General features: G+C 41.1%; 1 protein-coding gene across 4 annotated transcripts in view; it reads right to left on the bottom strand.

Annotated features, from left to right (window-relative positions):
* The window catches only part of Nup58 (nucleoporin 58), a 56,322-nt gene that overhangs the window by 6,928 nt on the left and 23,354 nt on the right, over nt 1-26,040 (bottom strand). The window contains exons 12-15 of one of the 4 annotated variants that reach the window (XM_048448010.3): nt 24,472-24,673; nt 19,125-19,172; nt 17,356-17,451; nt 13,929-15,958 (exon numbers count right to left, since the gene is read on the bottom strand). In XM_048448010.3, coding sequence (XP_048303967.3) covers nt 15,789-15,958; nt 17,356-17,451; nt 19,125-19,172; nt 24,472-24,673 — 516 coding nt within the window. In that variant the 3' untranslated portion in view covers nt 13,929-15,788. Of the gene's footprint in view, nt 1-13,928; nt 15,959-17,355; nt 17,452-19,073; nt 19,173-24,471; nt 24,674-26,040 lie in introns of those variants that run through there. The other 3 variants (XM_048448008.3, XM_048448020.3, XM_085698598.2) reach the window with 3 other exon arrangements.

A 26,040-nucleotide genomic window follows, 5' to 3' on the forward strand; every position in this document is an offset into this window, starting at 1 on the left:
TTGTTTTTTTGTAATTTGTTTATTAATTTTACTTGAGAGATGTTGGACTTTTAAAGAGAAGTTGGATTTTTTAATGAAACTTGGACATATAAGTATCAAACTTTTTAAAGGTCATGCAGCTCTGAGTTGGACTGTGTTTTATATTACAATATTAACATGAGATCTTGGAGATAAAACAAAAGGGAGAGATATGGTTTAATAGTGACGTGTTTACTGTATGCCAAGGTGACAAGGGGTCAGAGAAGAAACAAGCCATAAGTGTTTTATAAAATTCTCAGAAGAGTTTTAAAAAGCCATGTCTCTGAGTAAAACTTAAAAAAAAAAAACCTACTTTCCAAAGTTTCAAAATAACTTTGAATTTTAAAAATGGAAACTCACTATAGTATTTCCAAGAGTTTAAACCAACCATACTACCACCAACTTATATAAAATAAACAAAGTAAACTCAGACCCAAGGGGGAAAAAGTGGCATGTTCTCATCCTCACTCCTGCGTGGATCTTTATACAGATTTATATAGTAAATATATACAGATTTATATGTTTGTGTGTTTATACAGATTCCTGTAGAATTCAAGAAATTAGAAAGGGATCAGGTTTGAGTGGGAGGTTCTCTCTCCAAGCAGTACCTGCGGAGATGTGGAATTCACACTTGTGTTCTTTATCTGGATTTTGTATCTTTAAGTCCTTGTGTTCGGTGACAGGGCAAAATTGCAAAGAAACAGGTGGGGGAAATGCTTACTGGCCACAGAGGAAGCTTTCTTCTGCCTTTTCAATTTTTCAGAAGACAGAGAGATTATTAACACAGGGAACTACAGACTTCAAGGGTTCTGCGTGAAAGGCACCTGGGGTGAGAGTCTTAGCATCATCACGTAGCACAACACTCACTGAGCTGCTTCTGTCACCAGATGAAGGGCAAAGGAGATCACACACAATAACTAGAGTTACCGTGACTAGACACCAACGCCACCTATCCTAGCAGAAGGATAACGTCTAATTGTAAAGGAAAGAAACAATCGTAAGCCACCAAGAACTACAGAACAAGATGAAAAAAGTTGAACAGGAACGTGGAGAGTGGAGCACAAGTTACATTTCGGAGCCCTTTTAATATGTTCAAATGTAGATGATTATTACAGTGCTGAACCCAGGCCCTCATGTGTACCGGGCAAGTGTTCTACCTCTAAGCTACCCCTGCAACCCCAGGATTACTTTAAATTGTCTGCCTCTTTAATATTGTGATACTTCATAAACCAAACTCATACTCATTGCTACAAACCAACTATTGTTTTGCTGACACTTAAGCAGATTAATTGCATCTCTATCAACTAACAAGAATCCTTTCTTACAGTGTGGAGTTAAAAGCCTATCGTAGCTTGCTCATTTGAATCTAGGCTTATCCATTCATTCGTTCAGTCCCTGTTGGGGTATTTGTCTCTGTGCCCACGTCCTCATGTTAGAAGAAGTACTCACCTCATAGGGCTGAGGAATTGATATATGGAGCACCTGTATCAGAGGCGGTCCTAGCCACTTCAATGCTGACAAGTACTGTTAGATACAGACAGCATTGCCCCATTACTGGTAACCTCTAACTTCACACTAGTGGTTGACAACACCGAGTGGCAGAAAAATGTGTACTGAAGTCAGTTAACTTGCCACGAAGGGAAACAGACAAGATAGTATCACTACTTCAAACACACGGGAACACTGCGACCTTGCTGAGCCGCTGAAGATGTTCTGATTTCGTTGACAAGTAGACCAGTTAGAAAAGCAAGAAATGCATGAAAGCGAGAAAGAAAAGTAGCAGGCCATTCTAGGCCAGTAATCCTGTCCCTTCATCCTATGGTTCTCTTAGACTATTTCAAGGGCCAGTTGGAGTTCTAGCCACGGGTGAGAGAGCCAGATTGCAGCAGGAGTCACACAAGCTTCCTGTAGATGTTCTTGTAAAGGTCTCTTCACTCCTAAAAATCAAATAGTTACAGTTGCCCCTCAACCCTCTGCATGGCAGACAAACCCCTAACCCTGCTTGCTAGGGTAAGTGTATTTTCTCTATGAAACTCTCCATGAAGGGTCATGGATGAATTACCTCTTCTTCAGGACACCCTTTGTACCCGCTTTCCCCTTAAAAATCCCACAGCCTTGGCTACTTACCTCCCTTGCCCTGATTTACAGTCTGTGATTTGCTTACAATCACGCACATAAGTCATGTGACTCCATTCCTCTTGTGCTTTGTAGCAGCTGGGTATGAACATCATCAATGCACCGTGCCAACCCGCAGGCACGGGCTGTAAACCATTCTGCAAAATTAAACCGATCCGGTTTGACCCTCAGGCCCGTGACCTACCAGTCCTATGACCTCAAGTTGCTTAACTTCAGCCTCGGTTCCTTCATCTATAAACTGAAGATTTCCAGCCAGGCTGTGGGCACAGGTCTACATAGAACCTGTGCTACTCTGAAGGCTGAGGCAGGAGACTCACAAGTTGAAGGTCCACTGAGCTAGAGTGCAAGGCCAGTCTGAGCAACTGGGCAGGACCCGGTTTTAAGATAAAACACAAAGAGTGCTGGGGGCATAGCTCAGTGGTAGAGCCTTCCCTAAGTGAGGCCCTGTGTTCAATCTCACTGTGGCACAAATAAAACAAAAAGGAAAGCACCTCGAGAGATTTTTGCTCATGGGGTGGTACTAGGACCGTGTAAGGTCAGGCACATGAGGGCCAAGTGTGGCGGCCAGAACAGTTTCTACACAGTAGACATGACACCCTGAGCTGCGTAAGGACCATGTTCTGAACAAGCCTTCAACTGGGTTCAGACTGGCTTACACATAGGAGAGGAACACAGATGCAAGCCCAGCACTGACACAGAGCATATCGCAAGACAAATATCCCAGGACAGTATTTCCGAAGGTACCAAATTCACATTTGGGGGAAAATAAATAAATAAAGAAATAAATAGTTTGAGATGGGTAGGATAGTCAGCTGTCTGCAATGCATGGTTTTGGAAGGGAAGCAGGAATGGCACTCGGGTTTTCTACCTGCCAGTCAAGTGCTCTGCCACTGTTTTACATGGATGTCACGTCTCTTCGGAGCAGAATGCTGATATAACTTTGTGTGACTACAATCGAAATCTCAGTTAGGACTTTCGAAAGAAAAATCAAGCTTGATAAAAACTTATCTTAGCCGGGCAGGGGTGGCGCACACCTTTGATCCCAGCACTCGGGAGGCAGAGGCAGGCGGATCTCTGTGAGCTCGAGGTCAGCCTGGTTTACAGAGTGAGTTCCAGGACAGCCAGGACTGTTTGACAGAGAAAACCTGTCTTCAAAAACCAAAATCAAACAAAAAACTAACAAACAAAAACAAAACAAAAAGCTTATCTTAAACAGCAAATGTCCCAGATGCTGACCATTAGTGACGAGCGCCTGTAACCCAGGCTTCGGGGCAGAGCCAGGAAGACATGACTTTGACTGACATAGCAAAACCATAAGCATAAACTGAACAAACATCCAGCAAGGCCCCACTGCTCCCAAGGGGCTACTATTGACACCGCCACGGCTGTGAGGGAGAGGAGCCGTTTTCTTCCGTGATACGTGGCCCTGGTTCCAGTAAAGAACTTCCCACTCGTGCTCAGGCAAAAAACGCAACTCAGTAAATGACACAAAAGGGAGAAATGACAGGAGTGGGGTTGGGGCTGGAGAGATGGCTCAGTGGTTAAGAGCACTGGCTGCTCTTCTAGAGGACACAGGTTCAGTTGCCAGCACCCACATGGCGGCTCACAACTGTCTGTAATTCCAGTTCCGGGGGATCCAGTGCCCCTTTCTGGGCTCCCACAGCACCAGGTATGCGTGTGGTACACAGACATAACGCAGGCAAGCCCCCATACACATGTAATAAACAAGGAGGGGGCTTGCTGGGAAACAGGGCTTCCATGAGAGAGGAGGCAGAGGAGAAAGTAGGGTGGGGTGAAAACAGCTAAAGTTCACAAAGGAATGGAAATGTCAGTGAAAATTAACATGCAAATCGAAGTGTCCTAGAACAGACACCCCTCACAAAAACAAAGAGAATGAACAAAAAACAGGGCTCTTCCTGAGCTGTCTCTAGTACGTGGTTTTCTTAATACAACCACCGTGCACATCAGGTTCATCTTCGGCTGGAAAAGCTGAGGTCTGGGTTAGAAAAGATCACAAAGTGTGAAGACACGGTTCCAAACCCGGCTGACTCCAGACATCCACAGCAATTAAAATAAATAAATCAATCAATCAATCTCAGTGCCCATTAACAAAGATCCTATACTCCACCAAGGAAAAACTGCCAGGTGACTTGGTGTTCAAAAAGGCAAAGACTGCTGCATACGATTACATGAATGCACACAGCTAAGATGTGTAGGCACACGTATTTAAAAGCTCCACTCTGGTAACTACTGATTTCCAGCTGAGAATTGGAATTATAAAGAATCTGAGGAAATGGATACTGCCAACACTGGTAGTGATGTACAGGGCAGTGGCGGGAGACAATCTAATTTTAAAACATACTTTACATGCCATTTAGCAAATTCTTTTGAGAATCAATCACAAAGAAGCATTAATCAGACACAAGAGACAGCAAACCAAGAGAAGAAAACCCCAAGGTGAGAGCCAGAAGCAGTGTTACTGTGTTAATACAACAGCCCAGCAGACAAGTCTACAGACTGAAGGCCTCCAGCTGGAGAGAGCTCTTTAACCTGCTCTGATCCCTTACCCCCAGCCACAGCAATCCAGAGGGAAAGGTATTTTTGACTGGTTTATCGAGTTTGCTTAATAGAGTTTGCTCAATTCCCCCATAGGCAGAACTTTTCATCCAAGCAGCAGAATTTACAAGCCATTTATTGTGCAGGAAGGAAGAGGCACAGTGAGATATCACAGGAATGTTAGCCTGTTGCTTCCCGAGGCCTTCTGCTCCATTCCCTGGCTTTGATGCTAGATCCCTTTCCGGGTCACAACACATCATCTTGGCTTATAGGCTTTTAATCCAATCGTATCATAAATGTCAGTTTTTATCTCAATTGTGCCTTCTACTATGAGCACAGAGATGTTTTTAGCCAAGGAAACTAGAGGGCAGAATCAAGCAACCAACCAGGATTAAAAGGCACAGCACCTAAGAGGCTTTTGAATTCCCCCAAGCACCAAAAACATCTTCCGATAAATCCGAGGGATCCCAAAGTCTTTCAAATTTGGACTGGGACACAAGTAAGCCCTGTCATCCCATCTGCGATGCCCTCTAGTCTCGGCTGCTCTGCTTAGGCTGACCTTTCCATAGACGCAAGCAGATAGTCTAAGTCCAAATGGTTTTGATAAACTGCACTATAGATCTTGTCTTGATTAGTTAGCAACTCAAGAGCAGGGTTGAGTTGTATTAATCATAAATCTAAAGACAGTCTGTGACCTAACATTGCAGTTTAACATACAGAGACAGTATGCTAGCCCCGGGACCTATCTACTATCCTAGTGGCTGGACCAGAGAATATTGAATCATAAAAACTGGTCACTAGTTCTTATAGCTAGTGGGTTTTGTTTCCTTTCTCTGAATAACCAGCCCATGCATACACATCCTCTGGCTGTTCCCTGTTCCTGAGGGGGTAGGAAGGAAAAAGGCCATGTGGCACCATCAGTACGCAGGAGTCTGGCTAATTTGATGGAATTCATGCTATTCTCCCAAAGAGCCAATACACTCCACATGGGGCTCCACATCATCTGGTCCCTATCAGAGGCGAGAACAGTGTGATAGTGGATGGGAGTTGGGTTCATAGCAGTTAGGAGATCCTCACCAGAGTTCTTTGGGTGGTAGCATCCTAAAACCTCTGGGCCAAACATGCCAAGATTTCCACAGGTGAAGTGAGTTTGCTTCCCCATTGGGCAATAGTTTGCCCAGTGATTTAAGTTTTGAGGAGCCAGACCCCTGTAGTTAGGTGGTTAGATCTTATTATAGGGCTCTAGAAAACTAAACCTTCTAGGATCCCAGGGCCATTCCTCTCCTGTGTCAATTCCCCCATATGTGTAACAAGGACAGATGTTGAGAGACTAGGCTATAGTCGCTGTCATGATTAAGAACGGATGTGAGTGCACCCTCATAGTAGAAAGAAGGCTGCATGGGCGGAGGGTCAGTGCAAAACATTAACCCTTCAACCAACAGAAAAGTCCCTGGGTTCGGGCTGACTATGTGTATTTCAAACAGAGGACCTTTCTCAATTCTGGGCTTCCTGGTTCAAAGACAGTAAAGTCAAAATGCTTATCAGCCCGACTCACGGCAAGGTGTGGTTACATCCACCTGGAGGCACCCCAACTACCCAACTGGAGATATGTCATTACTCTGTTGTCCTCAGTTTCTTTGGGGAACCAGGGACCCCCAAGAATTTTATAGCTAGCTTGTTCTAGACCCCAGCACAAATCAGAGTTGTTTATATGGGAATTATTTTATTGACTGTATGACTGTCCTTGTTGGAGGCTGCCGCATAAGCTGCTGTAATGGACTGAGCTTGCCTTATGATTCCACATACATCAGAAGAGATTGTCTTTGATGCAGAGGGATCAGAGGCTGTATTTTTGTAAAAAGGTTCTATCCCATCTTTGAATTTCTCACAAAAGGGGGCAGGTACTGGGGGTTAAAACAGGTACACTGGTCTTCAGAGTCAAGTTCTTGAGGTATTTTCCTGAGATTCAAAATGAATGTGACAGAACAGAGTCCAGGTAACCCCATGCAAGAATCACAGAATGGTTCAGAGACCATGACAGAGAGCCAAGTTACAAGAAACAGAAGGACAGCCATGCACCTTGTGCAAAAGAGGTAAGAGATGGCTAACAGGAGCCTCTGGCCACCAGTCCGCTGGGGCAGCCACCTGTAGCTCAGGCCCAAAACAGGATGATTGCAAGAGGTAAGAGCGAGGCATTGGTAATGCATTCACGAGCCAGTAGGCAGAGCAGCAGCTTTCGTCCCACCAATGGCTGATTCCCCCAGGTTCCAGCATGAGTAGGGCAGTCAGCTTGCTGGAGCTGGGCTGTTGCTGTTCTCTGGTCTAGTTGTGCCTCTTGATCTCTTCAAGTCCTTTCGTGGTGCAGCTGGATTCCTTCGGAAGGTCAGCTTGCACGGCGTCGCTGGATCAAGAGCACATTCCCAGCTATTGGAGGCTGGATTCTCTTGGCTGTGATGAATCCTGGGAGTCATGTCAGCCGCCTTCACTGCAGTGGGAGTGGATAAAGTAACAGTGAGTCGACCTTTCCTTAAAGGCTTCAGGGCCTGGACATTCCATTCCTTTATGCAGACTGCATCTCCTGGTTTAAAGGAGTGTGTGTTTGGAGTTAGGCTTCCTGGCTTTGTGAGGTTATGGGAGCGGGGCCGAGCGTAGCCCCTGCATCTACTGTCTTAAAGTACTATTGCCTGCTCCTCTTAAATTCCCCTGTACTCCTCTGACAAGAGGATGCCCACAAAGGATTTCAGGAACAGAAAACCCTGTTTGTTTGGAAGTGGTTCTGATTCTTAGCAAAGCAACTGTCAACAACTGGTCCCAGTGTTTTGTGAGCCTTTTGCCAGTTTGCTTATTTGTAATTTTACTGTTCACATACCCCACCTTTCAAGAGCTCTACGGATGGTAGGATTTGTGTAGCTTCCAGGTGATTTTTAACCCCTTAGCTACCAATTGTACTTTCTCTGCTGCAAATGCTGGTCCAATGTTTGACCCTAGAGCAATAGGAATCCCAAACCCAGAAATTACTTCTCTTAGAAGCCATATTACTTCAGATGCCCTTCCCATAAGCATAGGAAAGACTTCTATCCAAGCTGACAATGCACATACGAAGACAAACAAGTATTTGCCGCCCCTAGCTTGGGGGAGCTCTGTAAAGTCAACAACCACAGTATCAAATAGGGTTCCTCCAACAGGTTATTCCAAGCAGGGGTGGTCACAAGCTCGCCAAGCCACATGGGGAGGCAGGAATGTAAGGAGCAACCTAGCATACTTTCCAGAGACATCCAGCTGACATGAGGTCCCATACAGAGGCAATGGCTTCAGCAATGGTGATCTTCGTCTTTGAAATTTCCACCACCCACGGGAGTCCCCATTTTCAGTCTTAAGCCAAGCCATTTCCCTGGCTGGCTGGGAAATAACGGGACTGTAGCACCTGCCAGCCCTACCCTTCCAGTTGTTTCACCTCTTGACCCATTCTGCAGTTTCCCCGGAAGTTATAGCACTTCCCTCCTGGTGTCCCCAGAGCTGCACAACAGCCATCTCCTTAGGGGCTACACATCCTCTAAGAGTTCTGATTTCTTTGCTGTGTTTTATGCCTTTCCTTCCTGAGCTGATCAACCCCTTTCTTTACATAGAGCCCTGAGCACATGCAACAGGGCGCAGCGCACGAACCTGTACATATGCTCCGGTTCATCCCACCGCCACCTGCGGCACTGTTGTGGAAGCTGAGTTCTACCTTTTGTGTTGGTCCCCTTGGGCAGACTCTTTGCCTCAGTGGAAGAATTGAGGGTCATCAGAGCACCCTTCTCCTTCTATAAAACTATTGCCATCATAAGACAGGCTATATCAGGATCTTTAGGTGTGTCTGTTAGATCCGGCCTGCCAGAAAATATCTCATCATGGCATCAACGGGGTCATGACTTGGTTAGCCTGGCCCAACAGGCAATGCTGCAGGGTTTAGATTTTGAACCACTTCATGGGCTTCACACAGCATTCCCTGCTATCTGGCCATCCTAGCATTTGTGAGTCAGTGTAAGAGCACTGCCTGCTCTTCCAAAGGTCCTGAGTTCAATTCCCAGAAACCACATGGTGGCTCACAACCATCTGTAATGAGATCTGCTGCCCTCTTGAGGAAGAGACCTAGTCAGTTGTCCTTATCAACTTAGACCATGAAACCCTTTTCTATATGAAAAAAAAATGAAGCCAAGAGTTAAATCTTCACAATTTGTCAGCATTACCAATAGTGTTGTGGCATCGATGCACATAGGCAGGACAGCCAGCACAAAGTCACAGACCCCAGCAGTCTATGAAGCTATGGGGTAAGGCAGAGACCCCCACATCCAACAGCATGTTTACACACAAGAAATTAGAAGCCTGATTTCTTCTAAAGCTTTTTATTGGCCTTTTTCTCCACAGCAAGGCTTTCTCCCTGCTCTGCCCCTTTATAAAGCTGTCCTCCTCCTCCCCTCGCCAGAACAGAGAAATCTGGTACCCAGACAAATCTCTCCAAAAGACTCCTGACACGGGGGCCTGCAGAACTGAACAGAGCGGATGGCCTGCTTTCTCTGAGGACCAAGCTGGAGTTGCCCTTGTGACTAGAACCTGAGATATTTAACCTTGTCAGATTTGTGTGTTTGCGTGTATGGCATGGGGGTTGTTTTGAGACAGTCTATGTAGCTCTGGCTGGCCTGGAACTTGCTATGTAAATCAGACAATCCTCAGACTCAGTTTGGTCTGCCTGCCTCTGCCTCCCAAGTCCTGGGATTGAAGGTCAGAAAACCTGGCTAGATAGGGGCTTCTTATTAGCGGTTATATTGAGTTTTCCATAGCATGATAAAGCGTGCTATGTTCCTCCAGGCCTCTTTGGTGGCTCCAGCCAGCAGTAAATCATCTCCATTGGAGCAGTCTACAGCTACACTGGTCAATGAGCACAGTGCCAAAAATGGTAAGGGAATTTTTAAATCTGGGGCAATCTGGTTCAAGTTGACTTTTGTCCCTGTTTTCAGGAAATTCCCATTGAAAGGCAAAAATAGGCTGCCGGGATGGGGGGAGGGGGTGTGAATCCAGAAGCTGATCCTTTCCATCTAAAGCGAACAGCCTCAGCAGGATCAGACCCTGGAGGACGATGTAAGGGCTGGGGACAGTTGGATGAAACGTTCCTGTGATTTGCTGCCCCTAAGTTCTGTGAGTATCAGTCCTGTGCTTCTGGCCTGGCAGGAGAGGTGCCCCCAAACCTCTTTGACAGGACTAGAGGATTCTGTATTTTAGGAGTTTTTCTAGACATTTTAAAGCCCAACTTACGCTTCTTTGAGAGAAATATTGCCTCTGACGATAACCCGGGTCTTAACTGGAGGAATATTTCAGGAGAGCTCTAGTGAGCTGACCCCAATCCATAACTCAAGAAATGTGAGAGGGAGCTCAGGTGCCTGTTGTGGCTTCTCAGCCAGGCCAGAGTCATCATTCCTTTCCTCAGTGGACAGTAGGAGTCAACATTTTTGTTTCAGGTCTTCCCGGTGTTTAAGTTTCCTGGTCCTGGGGAATTAAAGGTTATTTGAGCTTGCAGCTTTCCCAGGTAGACCCAGCAGTGGCACTGTACAATCAGGATGACACAGAAAGTCACAGATAACTTCATGGTTTTCTAGACTCCCAACAGCCAGACATGGGGCCATGGGTTAGGTGACAAATAGGTGGTCCCAGCATCCATATAAGGTCAACTGGCCAGCTCCAGCAGTTGACTGTATGTTCTTGCAGGCCCAATGGAATGGACCTTCCTCAGTTTTCTCTATCAGCTAAGCCTACAATCTCATTTTCCTGGGGCCTCTGACTTTCAGAGTCTAGGCTGCTATCATCCAGGCTCTCCTTGCCTGGGACCTGAGCAGGCACTCTCTGCTTTGCATGGGTATTCATTTTCCCCAATAGTTTTCCTATGGCAATATGCACTGGCTAAGCCAATTCCACCTCCGAGCAAGGAGGTCTTCCCAACCTCCCTATTGGCCACAGTTCCAGTTTGGTAAACACTGCGCCATGCCAACCTTTGATCGGCTTCACATGCGGCTTCCTAGTCTCAGAAACTTTCTAAGACACCCATGCAACTGGCTGACATCCATTCAAAACCTCTCCAAGTTTCTGCAACTTGCTTCTGATATCTCTAAGCCTTGCCAACTCAGGTTGCATTGACTTTGTTGTCCTTCCAAGAAAGCAACTTTTTTAGCTGCTATGAAGTCAAATGGAGTATATAGATTGTTTCAGAGCCTCTCATAGAATAGATTCAGGCTCTCCACAGGTCCCCAAAGCACTTCTGAGGTTTCCACCCCCCATGTTTATTGCCTTTCTACTTCTTTTGTTTCAGATTAAAAGTATTTCCAGTCTATCACCTGAACCTCTTCAATCCCACCCCACCACCATCAATGGGGTCCCAATGGGACCTCCTAAGGAAGGCCTTGGATGTCTTCATTTGGGGCTAAGCATGCTTAGGAGTAGTGGTAAGCAATCTGTCCATATGCTACCAGTTTGGATAAGAGACTGCACTGAGTCAAGGCTGGGCCTTTTTTGTGAGGGGTGTGATTTTTTTCATTTTAAGAAGTCAGTGGCAGAAAGGTTGATACACTGCCTCCTAGGACCTGTTCTTATTTGTCCAAGTCTCTCAGAATGGTACCTGCAGAGCATCCAGGACATCTACCATGTCCAATGGGCTGGGATTTGGTTTTCTCTGCTCTTTCCCACTGGCGTGAAGGGAGATATATCCAGTGGTCCCAGGGGTCTCAGAAGGAATGGTTGTTCCCAAGGAGGGGAAGTTCCAAATGATGGTTCTGCTGATGAGTGCTCGTGATGATGCTGATACCAACAGGGCGAGGAGGGTACCGGCAGGGCTCCGTTCCCACTGGGTGCTGATGGCATGGGTGATGGCAGTGAGGGTTACAACTGTACATATGGTGGAGGGACTTCTGGCTCCTCAGCTAACACAGGTTTCATGGCAGGTTTAGGCTCTGATCTATATTAAGACTATTATCCTACCATTACGATTTCACAGTTCTTTTCCACGCAGGCTTTTAGGCTGCACATCTGAGAGGGCAGTGTTCTGCCGCCAATCAGTGTAAGAAACTGGCTGGGGTGCTTTCAATATCCTGTTTTAAACACCTTCCTATCTCTTTATCATGGGGCTGTCCCACCTCCAAATTCAGGAAGCATGTTTCACAAAAAAAAAAAAACAAAAAAAAAAACCAAGAATCTGGAAGTTTCGCACTCACTGCAAACCCTAAATTTCCCTTTTGGAAGTTGTTTGTAATACAATCTACAGGTGCAGGCTTACTGTTGTCCACCCAGTAGACGACACTCAGCACTTTCTCAGTTCTTCACATATACAGGATTTCCCACCCCTTGTCCACAGTTAGAATACACTCACTCCACTCCCACCCCTTGCCCGGCGCTCAGAAGTCACTGCAGAGCTGTTGTCCTCTGTTGTTTGTAACCAGGTTATTCAGACAGCTGCAGGATTCTTGGACAACTGTTCTCTTCCACTCAATGGAGTGAGCTAACTGGAACCCAAACCATACGAACCGAGTTCTTACCAATCTGATGAGAGATCTCCTGACCTGGCTCACGGGTCTGGATTCAGCTGCACATTCAGGAGCTTTGTCCCAGTTCCCCAGAAAAGTCAATCAGAAAAGCCAATCTCTTACAGATTAAATGGCCCATTGGTGCCAGGCAAGTAGCCACTCCCCCCCCCCCCACACTGCACACACACACCAGAGAAGAGGAAGGGGGAGACAAAGAAAAGTGAAACCACTTCCTGGTCAATTCATCAGAAATCCCACAGAAAACCAAGGGATGAAAACCCCAAGCTGAGAGCCAGAAACAGTTTTACTTGTATGCATACAACAGCCCAGCAGACAACAGTCTACAGGCTGAAGGGCCATCCAGCTGAACAGAGGGCCCTTTAACCTGCTCTGATCCCTTATCCCCAGCCACAGCAACCCAGAGGGATAGGTATTTTGATTGGTTACGCTGTGCTTGTTTAATAGAGACTGCTCAACTGCTCCCATAAGCAAGCAGCAGAATTAACTATAAGCCATTTGTAGTGCAGGGGCAAGGAATCTGGCGACAGAGGATAGGAGATGCTGCAAAGTGCGGACCAGCTGCAGGCATTTCCTGTTAACTTCTAGGGGCCTTTTACCAGGCCATGTGCAAGGATACTCACCACAACTACAGAATTGAACCCAACTGACCAACAAGAGAGAACGCCATTGGGGGATGGAGGAGAAGGAAAGTGTACAAATGGCAATCTCTATGAACTGACATGGGAAGAGAGGGATAATATACCACAAAGGGGAGAAATCAAAGTCATAGGATATGTTTGTTGTTAGCAACCTGCTTGTTGAAAAAGAAGCTAAGAGAAAATAAAATGAGAATACCTCAGGGGGGGAAAAAAGCAGAATGATCACTCATACACACTGAAAGGATATTTGTAGAGCAGTGTGGCAAGCCAGACTCAAACAAATAAAGGGCACACTTGGTTGGATAAGACTGAGGCCGAGCTGAAGGAGCCTTAGCTTTTTACTCCAATGTCCACCCGCCTAATTATGATGTGTAACGATATCATTTTTTAGAAGACAACACCAAATGACAAAGAACCTACTATCCTCCTTTTCCCTCTTCCCAATTATATGTACGGGGGCGGTACACTGAGGTTGAAGCTAGAAGTCATTCTTGAATGCTTTTCTACCTTATTCATTGAGGCAGGGTCTCTTGGTCAAACCCAGAGCTTGCTGATGTGGCTAATCTCCCTAACCCCACATGGCTGAAATCAGGAGGGCCCTCTCTCTCTCTCTCTCTCTCTCTCTCTCTCTCTCTCTCTCTCTCTCTCTCACACACACACACACACACACACACACACACACACACACACACGAACGCTCACTTGCCAAGCACATTAACAACTGGGCCATCTGCCCAGACAGAATGTACTCCATTTTCTTTAGATTGTTAAAAACAAAAGAAAGCAAGACTATAACTTACTAGCGTAGAAAACACTAAAAGTCAACCAAAGAGAATAAGGAAGTGAGGCCAGCTCACTTACAAGAGCAAGTTCCAGCACAGCCACAGTGGTTACACAGAGAAACCCTGTCTCAGGAAACGAGAGAGAAAGACAGAGAGAGAGAAAGAGAGAGAGAGAGAATAAAGAAGCAGTAACAAAATTATATATGCACAACTGCTGAGACCTACAAGGATTGAAAGCAACTAACACAATTTTATTGTTTCCATAATAGGCTCTGGACAAGGTGAAGACAAAGGAGACAAGGACAACACTGACTCCTACCACAAATGAACATTACAAGTCTCCAGTGGTTCAACATATGAAAATGTATATAAAGAAAAAAAAAGAGAAATATAAATATTCAGGTATTTGCAGCACATTACAACGTCCTTAAAAAACAACAAAGCAGTATTTTTGTAATGGTATATGTAACTGACAGTAATTTAAAATATCAAAGTACACCTTTTTCCTATCCTCCCCTGTAATCTAGACTGAGGATTGCAGAATTACAAAAATATACAAATAAAAACAAGTTTAGTACTCAGAGACAGATAGCTCTCCTTATGTTAATACATCAAGATGCAAATATTGAATTTAGGAATGCCAATCAGTTATATGCAGATAAATAAAACAGACCAACAATAATTCAAATCCAACTAACATTATACTAAAAATATATGTGTATATATGCATCTATATACACCACACCTATTTTAGAAAAAAGGTGCCTTGGTGAAAAATGATTCTGAAAATATTCACTGATGAACATTATGTATGAAACGTTCTACATAAAAAAATTAAACTATTTTTGTGCAATTCCATGTTTTCCTTACACCTGGAAACTATTGAAAGACATTTCATGCTGACACGGTCCTAAGGCAATTCCCTCTACGGTGTTCTCCGCTCACTCAACACCAGATGGTGGCACAGACAGAGGTCACACAGACACAATCTAACGTACTTCTGTGGCACTCCTGGGACTCTATTCACTCCTGAAACCACAAAGTTTACAGTTGCTTCAACGACTTATCCTAAAATGCAGTTTCTCTAGTCCAAATTAAGCACTCAAGATATTAAGAGGCTGAGAAGCTACCTCATTTGGTTTCTCAATAGACCTATAAAAAGGAACTCTGTACTGGAACAGCTAAACAAGTTCTCACTCAGTTAACATTGCATCCTTTACCTGCATAGATTCAATTTGGCTTAATAGCTCTTTGCCCCAGAACATCAGTCTGGAGTTCACATACACTTCTTAAAGTCCATCATTTATGACAAAAGATTCCATAGAAGTACCATGAGAATATATAGGATAATATAGGTTTTTAAAATCTGTTTGATGAACCTTAGAGCATTCCTCAGTTGGAGTAACTACTAAGGGTCAAAATATAAGTAAAGTTGAATGGATTAAATATTTATGCCAATAATCACAGCTAGTAAACAGATGAAATGACAAGGTACCCCAAGCTCCTGTGGTAAGCACTGAGGATCTAAAGCATAAAATGAGTAACTGAGTACACTAGAAAAGGACAACAGTCTGAGGCGAGAGTTGTAGGTGTGTAAATATATATTTCATGTGCACACACGTTGTGTGCATTACGCTATATATAATTACATACATATCCACAAAATGCCCTGCAGCACAGTTCTAAAGGCCTTGTCAAAGAACAAACTACTTCTACCAAAGGACCTGGAGTTCATACAATCTGCATAAGAAATCAATGTGCATGTATTCACAGCATAAACCTTAGCCACAAAAACATTGCTATTAACACTAGAATAAATCACAGGTTGATGGTTTTTTTAACCGCTATCAATAAGTAATTTAATCACAATATTTCTTACATGGCGAGTCAAAAATAATAGCAACAAAACTGCAACTGGATTTTGAATTCACAAGAAAGATGTTGGTAAGGTAAACAAAGTTCAATTTCCAGAGTAAGAATATCAAAACTTTATAAATCTCCCGAGATGCAGTTCAATTACTACATCATTAGAAAAATAGAATCATAGAATGAGCGCCTGCTAAGCATTCCCAACACATTGACCCGTATGTTTATCTCTTTCCTCTTTTGTTTCCAGCTGGAGGTCTCTTCAACTGAAGGAGTTGTCCTCCTGTTCCAAACCCCGCAGAGGCAGGATTGGACACCCCAAATGTCAAACCAGCTGATGCCGTGATGCCAGGATTGCTGAAGTTAAACCCAGACGTACTTGAGCTGCCAAAGCCTTATGTTCAAGGAAGAAAATATTCAAATGAGAAGTTAAATCACAAAAACAAATATAAAATACAGGGATGAGTGGAAATTTCTATCTGAGAATACACAATTTATAAGAGTAGAAAATGCCTACAGCCCTTGGATCTCTACCATGGAGCGTCACAGAAAGTGCTTTAGCTGACAGCTAAGGAACATCTGAGATAGAAGTCCAGTGACACAGACCAAGAGAGCAAGCTAGCACAGATAACTGAAATCTGCAGGAAAGTTAAAGCTGCCAGAAACTTCCTTGTCTGTATGCTAACGTTTTGTGTGCTATGTGCATAAAATTACCTTACATCATTATATAGTACCTTCCCACTCAAGCTCACCAAAAACATTTTAGAAAAGGCTTTCAAGGCATCTGGACCTGCCCTCAAATTCCAAGCCCTTTCAGCAAAGCCTCAACCCACCTCAATGTTCAAGAGAAGGCAATAATGTGTATTATAAGAGCCTTTACAATGAAGAGCAAGTGTTTTGACTGCCTGGTTACCCAATGTAGTATTTAGATTCTAGTCCTGACACCAACGATTACAAATCTTACTCCACTGGTAGTGCTGGTTTTAAACACTTCTTATAATAAGTGGAATTTCCTAAATTTGAACACATTTTTAACAGTTACATCATTATTTTAGACATGCTATTTATCCCTACACATTACATATCAAAACAAGTAATATTTACAAATATAAAGTGAATAGAAAGGTAAACATAATTTTGAGTTTTCTACTAGGAGTAGATTAAACCTATTTAAAATGAACAAAGAACCAAGTTAGCCATTATTCATAAACTACACTACACCTTAAAATAAGAGGTCCTAACAACCGAAGGTGACCTGCTTGGACTAAGATGCATCTCCTAGTTGGGCTGCCTGGTGGTATCAGCAGGTGATATCTACTGTATCAGCTACTCAGGAGGCTGAGGCAGGAGCAGCCTACACAACTCAGTGAGACTATGGTTCAAGGTAAAAGGTAAAACTAGGCTGGAGAAATAGCTCAGTGGTATACTTCTTGCTTATCATGGGTAAAACCATAATGTCCACCCCCAGTATAAAAAAAAAAAGTTCTCCAGCATGGAAAAACAAAGCACCAACTACAACTACTGGGTTACTAGGGAGAAAAGAAGCCTTCAACCATAAAGTCACTCTCTAGGATTCAAATGACTCTCTAATTAACTGTTTACAGGTCTTATTATATACAACAAAAAAAGTAAGGCCACACAATTTAGTCAGTTGTCAGTCGAACATGCTTCCTCAGAGTGGAAAGTAAATTGGGGATCTCTAGGGTTACTGGGAATAAGAATGTGTGTAATCTTTAGTAAAATGATTTGTACTTTTTAGCCTGCCTAGAATTCAGGCAAAAGCACACAAACCTGCACTAAGACTTCCTGAGGGTTTATCTGTTGTTCCAAATCCAAATGTGGAGGCCCCTGTGGTGCCGCATCCGAAACCAGAGCTAGCTCCAAATCCTAGTGGAAGGTAACAGAGAGATACACAGTGCGCATAAAACACAGTTCACAGGGCACTCACGAAAACCAACCACCACCACAGGTCAAGTCAACGGTGTTCACACATGACTCAGTAAGTCTGCGACCTACTCCCTTACCTAAGATTTCTTGAGTAGATTAATTCTGAATAAAACACTACTTTATCCAGACTAGTTCATGACCTAGCAGCAATTTTTAAAAACAAGGCTACTAAAGTCAAGATCATATTGGTATTCTGACCACTGAAATGACTAGACTGTTAAATATATGCCTAGCTAAAAAAGCATTACTTCATTTTGGAAAAATAAGAAGGCTGACTAAATCCAGAAGCAAGTGTGACTTGCACAACAGTGTAAATACTACAATATTCCAAGGTATGTGCTCTCCGCTCATTACTAAGTACAGGACAGTTAGCTACCTCAATCTATGTATTACAGTAAATTTTGTCATGTTACTCTCCATATTAACAAAACTGTCTTCCCTTTTAAAACATATTTTTGTCATATAAAGCCCATGAAGAAATTCTAAGTACTCAAAGATAGTTCACCAGAAATTCTCTATACAAACTCCGAATTATTTTTATTACAGTCTTATGTTATTTCCCACGTAGCTGCAGATGACCTTCTGATCCACCTGCCTCTGCCTCCTGAGTGCTGGGATTCCAGGTATGCACCACCACTCTCTATTTGCAGTTGATGGAACCAGACCTTCACGTGTGCTGGATAAGCACGGTACAGCGAAGATGCACCTCCAGCAAAGCCAAATTCTTCTTGCTATTCTGCAATGGCTTTACTGAAATACTTAAGTTGAAAGTGAACTATCACTACTTATAAAAACACTATGGAAAGTGGACGGTAGTCAAAAGATTATGCTACCTGCCATGATTCTAAAATTCTCAATTAGAACAGTTAGTATGAAATAACTGTGGTAGCATGTAGCCTTTCTTTGTATTTTAGTGAAACCTTCGTAAAAGAACCTTCTTTACAATATCATACTTTTGTCAAAATATAATAAATTCCCAATTATGCACTAAGAATTGTGAGTGCATTTATCACTAACATGTTTTATAGACTTACCTTACTAATTTATGAAACAATTAGAATAATCTGAATTGCTTATGTATGCATACAGTCAAATATGCCTAGCATACATAGAAATGACAAAAGTTGAGCTATTTAATTTACAATACAATTAATTACATTTTAAGAGGTCACTATCAGGTAAAAAGATAATGATCAGGAGTATGTATATAACCTAGATGTAGATTGGATCTCAAAATTACATTAGAACTAATATTTAAAACTTCAATTAAAACTAAGTTGATTTAAACTAATTCTCAAGTTCATATTTCAGCATTCTGATTGAAAAACACCCTCTCTGGTGCTTAGTTTTGTTTTTTTTAAAATCTACTTTCCATAGAGGACAGAATTTTTTAAGCTCTGAAGCTAATGCTAGAAAGTAGTGATATGTTTAGAGAATCCTTTTTGCCAGATGGAAGGAGCCTTAACTTCCCAAGCAGCAGCAGATCCTCTCAGAAATGTGTTATAGCTACCATCAGTTCAAATGTCATCGCTCAATGAAATAGGAGAAAAGGGAAAGTGTACCTCCAAGGTTTGAAGAACCTAAGCCACTTGATTGCAAGCCAGTGCCAATACCTGAGCCGAATGGCGTTCCAAAACTAACTCCCAGAGATGGCTGTGGCCCTGGTATGAAAAAAAAACGGGGGGGAAAACAAATTTGCCTTACTCTTTCAAGATTAAAGTTCCTATATGAGATTATTTTTAAACTGAACATTGATTACTTTTTAAACAAATTCCATGTTAAAACTTTGATCTCAAGATTCCTTTCTGACCTAGCTTATCTATCCCAAATGTTTTATCTGAAAAAGAATTTTTAATTAATCTGCGTATAGCTACACAGTTAAGAGGCTTACCACAATGAAAAATGTTCAAAAGTTTAATGTACTAATAGTCTGAAATATTTAATGCATCACAAATTATAGGTTTTTTATTTCTAGAATTGTTTTAGTTCTATTTGTTTTCTGATACAACTATTTGGTGTAATAAGTAAGATTTTACTTTCCTTTTTAAAAAACAAGCTCCCAGTGTTAGAGTCAAGTCCCAGTAATCAAGAGACTGACACTAACATAGCAAAAACTATCATGTTACTTCATAAAGTTACTCAAAAAATTAGGCTTGACTTCTTAAGAGTATAGAAATGGTATATATAATAGATAAAAAACAAGACAATGTTTTATTTTATTTAATTTATTGTTCATTTTAAAAGCAAACCAATTACACAGTAACATGACAATTCCAACTTGTTCACAAGGTTATTGAGCTCTAGCCTCCAGCTCTGCTACATTCCACCACTCATGGCCTGGTCCGTGAGACCCAGAATGAATATTCACAAAGGCACGTGTGTACCTTGACAAACCCGATACATTCAAGACTTCAGAAGCTCCAACATTCGTGAAAACGCACTCAACAGAGCCATGTGTCACCCTCTCCACACTGCCACTGTAGGGATTTTGGCTGAGTTTGTTTGGCAAGAACAGCATTACTAGGCCTCACATAACTACACTTTTTTTTTGTTAACTAAGTAGAATACAAAAATCTAAGGACTGCCATTTGATACTGACTTCTGGAAACTCCTCAGTAAGTCTCACAGTACAATCTTAGTTCTCGCCTCTGCACTCATTGGTTAGTACATATCAGAGGCAAGGGAATGCCAAAGACATATGCATGTTCAAATTTAACTTCAAAAAAATCAAAGTCTTCACGTTCAATGAAGAATGAGGTTTGTATATTCAAAAGGTAGTGTAAAGTTATAAAGCACAAAATAACAAAATGAGGAAGTACATTTTGCTACCCTGGGACAGAAACTGGACTTTTCAAATAGCTTCTATCCAGAAAACAGAATAACTAAATAGCAGCCAGAGTTCTTACACTACTATTAAAAAAATAAATTAAAAAATATTTTTAAGTTTTTATATCCAGTTTGAGATTAATTTAAGAATAAAGACCTGACTAGCAGCTCTTTTGTAAAATGTTACAACAGGGAAAAGAAATTTGCTTATTACTTTCTACATCTAACAAAAATAACAGAGAGAGCACATGTCCAGTTTCTTTAACATTGGGAGACTGTCACATTTTCGCAGGAGGCACTGCTGGTGAAGATGCTAAAGACCAATGCCCACCACAGTCCTCAGCCTTACAAACCGGGAGTCACCTAAATCCATGATTTTGTTATGTGTGGGTCCATTTTTAAGAGCAACAAAACAGTTTCTGCAGTCATCATATAAGGACACAGAACGCATCTAACAGTGACAGACTCCCATTGCACAATAGATGCGAGATAGTTTGAGCTTCTACCTTCACACGAATTCTGAAGGCAACATCATTTATAAAACTAGTAGGCAAATGTATAACATTTTAAGTAGTAAAAGCTTATGATGACTTATCTCCCACGCCAAAGTGTTAACATATGATACTCTGGCCACAATATATATATATGTATTAGTTTCACTATCAGAAAACAGATTCTAAATCCTTCAGGTAGAAGCTATGTAAACAATTCAAGTCACTTTGAAATCTGAATAGTCATTCAACGAGAGGCTCTTAGTTCCACAAGTAAAATCAAATCAATAAATATAAGCCAATGATTGCCTAGAGTGAAATTTCCATGTAAAGAAACATTTTACAAAAGTTTCCATGATAAATTCACACAACAAAATCAGGTTTGCACTGTAATCCGTATTCTCTAGAATAAATATTACCTTATTTAATGTAAAACTTTCATTTATAGCTAAAGTGCTAGAATTTCTTATAATTTTCCATGGTCACAAAAAATGTCTAGTGTAACTACCAACACTGCTCAGAAGCTACCTTTTAAAATAACAAAAAAGTCTTCCCCTGGTAAGAAAAATTTATTCTTGTTACTTCTAATGGGGAATGTTCCTTTGGTTATTAAAACAAAATCACAAATTCATAAGAAACAAAGATGAAATACTTAACATTTCTGATTTAACTCTACACCTCAAATGTCCAAACCTTCACCTAGAGTCAGAAAGCAGGAATTCCTCACAAACACCTCAGCTCTCCGTAAAAGCAGCAGCTAAGTCACACGAGAAGTCTTATGTAAACATCAACAACATTTAAGTGTGAAAACATAACAACAAAATTCAACCTCAATACACTGAAAATAAATCTATCCTAAATCAAGTTCATATTGAAAATCCCAATATAAAATCTACTAAGTTTTTTGGGAGGTTTGAGGAGCATTGTGGGCGAGTATATATGAACTTGTTCATGCATTGATGCTTATCTTATGCATGAATAGCCTATTGGGTTTTTATGAACTCAGCCTTCACAGCAAACAGCCACAAATTGAACATGCCTAAGCCCAAATATATATTTGTTTTCACTAAAAAAGAATGAAGGGTTGGGGAGGCAGTTCAGTAGTAGAGTATGTGTTCATTAGCATATACAAGGTCCTGGGTTCAATCCCAGAACTACCACCAAAAAAACAAAAACAAAAAAAACACAAAACAAAAACCCAGCAAGTCATTTAAAATTAAGTCCACCTTTCCACCTTCTAGAAAGGGAAAAAAAAAATCTACCTTCAAAAAGAGTCAACAATCTAAGAAAAGCTATCGTCCTTGTGTCCCTGTTCACACCAAATTAAATCAAGAATCCATATGTAAATGAAGCAAATACTTTAATATTCACATCTATATAGCAATGATTGTGTGTAAAAACATTATGCAAGTTGTTTTAAATTGGGACTCAGAAGGATTTCATGAAAAGTACTGCACAGGATTGCCTCCCTGGGTACAAAACAAAACATAACAGGGCTTTACTAAATGGGATGCAGTTGATAACACCATTACCCATGGCCCTAACAGAACTCCTAACTGCCACAATCCAGCGTCCTAAGTAAGAACTAAACAAGTATTTGTAACGGGAGGGTTATAGAGCGACTACAGAGCCTGGAAGAAGCTTTTAGGGAAAAAATAAAAAAGGGAAAGAAACAGAAGGCATAATTGTAACCACTGTTGTTTATCAATAGTTCAACAACTTGATATAACTCAAAAATACATACTGTAATATTTCTGAGGTTGATAAATTCCAATTCCTGCTACCTAATTAGAAAGTCTTATATACACCCTAAAACTACAAGGATACACTAAAAGCAGTTATTGCCCCTGGTGGGAGGATGTGGGGTGTGGTGAGGGCGAAGCCTGGTAAAAGTACAGGCAAAATTAAAGCGCATGAGCAAAAGCTCCCAATAATTCCTGCAAGGTTAAACAAATATCCTTTAAATGACACAAAGCAAAGGCCTTTTTGGCACTGACTACCTTTGCATTCCACAAACCTACTTCACTGTCTTCATGCCTGTGTCCTACAAACATCTTGAGATTACACAGTCTACACGATTTAAAAAAAAAAAAAAAAGCCAGGCATGGCGGCACATGACTCTAATCTCTGTACTCTGGAGAAAGAGGCAGACGAGTCTCTGCTTTTAGGATAGCCAGGGGTTCACAAGAAAACTCTTAAAAAAAAAAAAAAAAGAAAGAAAGAAAAAGAAAAAAACAAAGCACTCTGACAAGTGATTTTGCTTCATATTTACCATTACTTAAAGCACAAGAGTTTGGACAGTTCACTTTTCTCAAGCTTTGTTTATTCTCTTGAAAATAAACTATAGTTTATTAACACTTATCCAAATCACATTTCTCTGACCTATCTTAGGACGAATTGTGACTCATTAGCTGTTAAAATAGTGAAAATGAAAAATCCTACTATGGGATTGATACTCCATTACTCCAGAGCAAAGACTCCCCACAATCTGTCCACAGAAGTCTATACTCCAGCTAGCTAAAGAGCTACTAGATAGTGCTTATGGGAACCACCATTCACACAGATGCAGGGATGGAATGTGGAGGGTTTGGCCTACGTTCATCAACAACTCTTTACTGATGGCAGGTCAATGCTGTCATTCAAATATGAAGACAGTAACTAGGGCATGCTTCTTTAGTATACGTGGCCTGAATGTAACCCAAACATGGGCTTTGTTTGGTTTTAACTTTTTAATATTGCAATTTACTGGATTATACAGAATTTGTCAGAAAGACATATACTACAGAATAAGTAAGCCTCACTCAAAAATCTGTAAGTGACCAAGGGAAAAAAGTTAAACTATTAAGACTGCACTTTCTATGTCAAACATGAAACCTAATTAAAAAAAAAAACTATCAAGAATAAGGCAACTGAGCAACTTCCAAAATTCCAAATGAATCACCAAAGAATCACACCTCATAAACACTACAAATGGTGTTCAACCACTAAGGTCTACATAATGTACAATCCATCTCAAACCTTCTTCCTAACCTTGCTACTGTTCAGTCCATGCTGGAGTTACAAAAACCCTAGCATGCATCTTTTTCAACTCTGGTTTGGATTCTGATAGAGGACCTGTTATTTTGTTTCCAGTCAAATAACATCCAAATAAACCTATTGACCTTCAATACACCAACAGTCAACAGAAAGATACTGCATCTAGAATACAAGTACTCTGCAATCAATATGTATGAGAATAAAAATGCACCATCTATTATTATCATTAAAAAACACAACATATGGGTGGGATTACCTCTGAGTTTAAACCAATAAAGAATACAATCACAACTTGAGAATCTAATGTTCTTTTTAAATGTAATTCAGTAGTGAAACACTATGTTCTAAAGGGCATCTACAGCAATACAGCAAATAACAATAACTAAATTCACAATATTCAACATCTGATGTATAATTATTGCTAGACTACCCTGCCTTTTGTTTCAGGTGTGTTTATAATTGTGTCTACCACAACTTTTAGATTTGTATCGGAACAACTATTGATAGAAATTTTGTCAGTGCTCACACAAAAGGAAGACTTATAAAAATGCACATAATGTTCTCTGCATTTGAACAGTAAGAAGCTATAACTTGAATGCATTCAGACCTGTAGCAGGCTGTTGCTGCTGTGTAAGTGTTGCAGCCATGGCAACGGCTGCTGCGTTTGGCATGGTGCTGAAAGGAGTAGGTCCAGTAGTAACTCTGGGTGCATTCTGCCACTTCTTGGCTTCTGTTCTCCTGGCTTCAAACACATCTACTGCATCACCCAAAAACATTTTTCTGTAGCTAAGGTACTGTTCTTTAAGCACCTAAAATAAATAAATAAATAGATAAATAAATAAAAAAAAAGACAGAGGGAAAAAGAAGTTAGGTTCTAGGTTGAGAATATGTATTCATATGAAATAAGCTGCCAAAAGTCCAAGGCAGTGGCCATATTAGACATTCCAGCTCCAGGTGAGCTACAAATGAGACTACTAATAACTGACCCACTGACACTGACAAGACAAGGGCAGGGCTTGAGAGCTCTAGCACAGCCATGAACAATGCTTGTTACTGCTGTCACAAATCTTTAGAATATTCCACCTAAAATATTCTGGTTTCATAGGCTAAAATTATAGGCAAGTAGAATATTTAAATAGATACAGTTTATCACCTAACTTTCCCCTTAAGCAACCAGTTTTTTTTATAACTTTTAGATGAAAGTACTAAATATATACCAATTAAGAAAACATTTTTAAATGATATTTTTATTTTTACATGATAAAGTAAGATTTCACAACTTTAGCACAGAAAGGCTGAGGGTCTAAGTTGAGTTTTACAACTCCAGGGTAAAAGAAATTAGCAAGTTATCTAATGCAATATAAAGCACCATTACCATTAACCCTATTTCACATTAATTATTAAACATTTTTATTACAGATCTAACGTAATTATATAGATCTGAAGAGAAGTAGAGTTTTCATGTTTCTTACCTTTCTTAAATATTAAGCTCTTTACCACTACCAGAAACACACTTAAAATTTTACTATTACTTATAGAACTTAAAGTTATTATCATCCTTTTGTGTGGTCGTGCATTTTTAATACTCCAGTTCCAAGCTTCACTACTGTTATAGAGAACTGAATATTAAGAAATGTGGCATTAGCAGCAGGTGAAGGAAACAATCTCATTACTGTCTTCAAATCCATTCTTACTTTCCCTGCATTTCATATACATTCCCACATAGTGCGACTTCCAATGACAAATAATGGCCTAAGACTTTACAAAAACATACGGGGTGGGGGGCAACCACATAAATGAGAAATAATGGCCTAAGCCTTTACAAAAACATATGGGGGGGGGGTGACCAACCACGTACCTAACACCAGTCATGGTTTATAAGATGAATTCTCAAACTTCCCACTTTGTTAATGTCACTGGGGTGTGCTGGATAAGGTAGTTCACAAAGACAATTTCTTGTTGGACTGGCAAAGATGTACAAATGTAGAGCGTCTATGCTTAGCTCACTTACTACTTCAGCAGAAGATAAACGGTAACATATTTTCCTAGATAGTTGTTAACTATCAAGACACATGCTAGACTCACTTGGAAAGACAGACTCCCAAATTAGAGCATGTCTTCATAAAACTGACTTACTGCCAAGTCTATCAAGTATTTTCTTAATTAATTATTGATG

This window comes from Myodes glareolus, chromosome 12 (genome assembly GCF_982192425.1).
Source record: "Myodes glareolus chromosome 12, mMyoGla1.1, whole genome shotgun sequence".
NCBI classification, from domain to species: Eukaryota; Metazoa; Chordata; class Mammalia; order Rodentia; family Cricetidae; genus Myodes; species Myodes glareolus.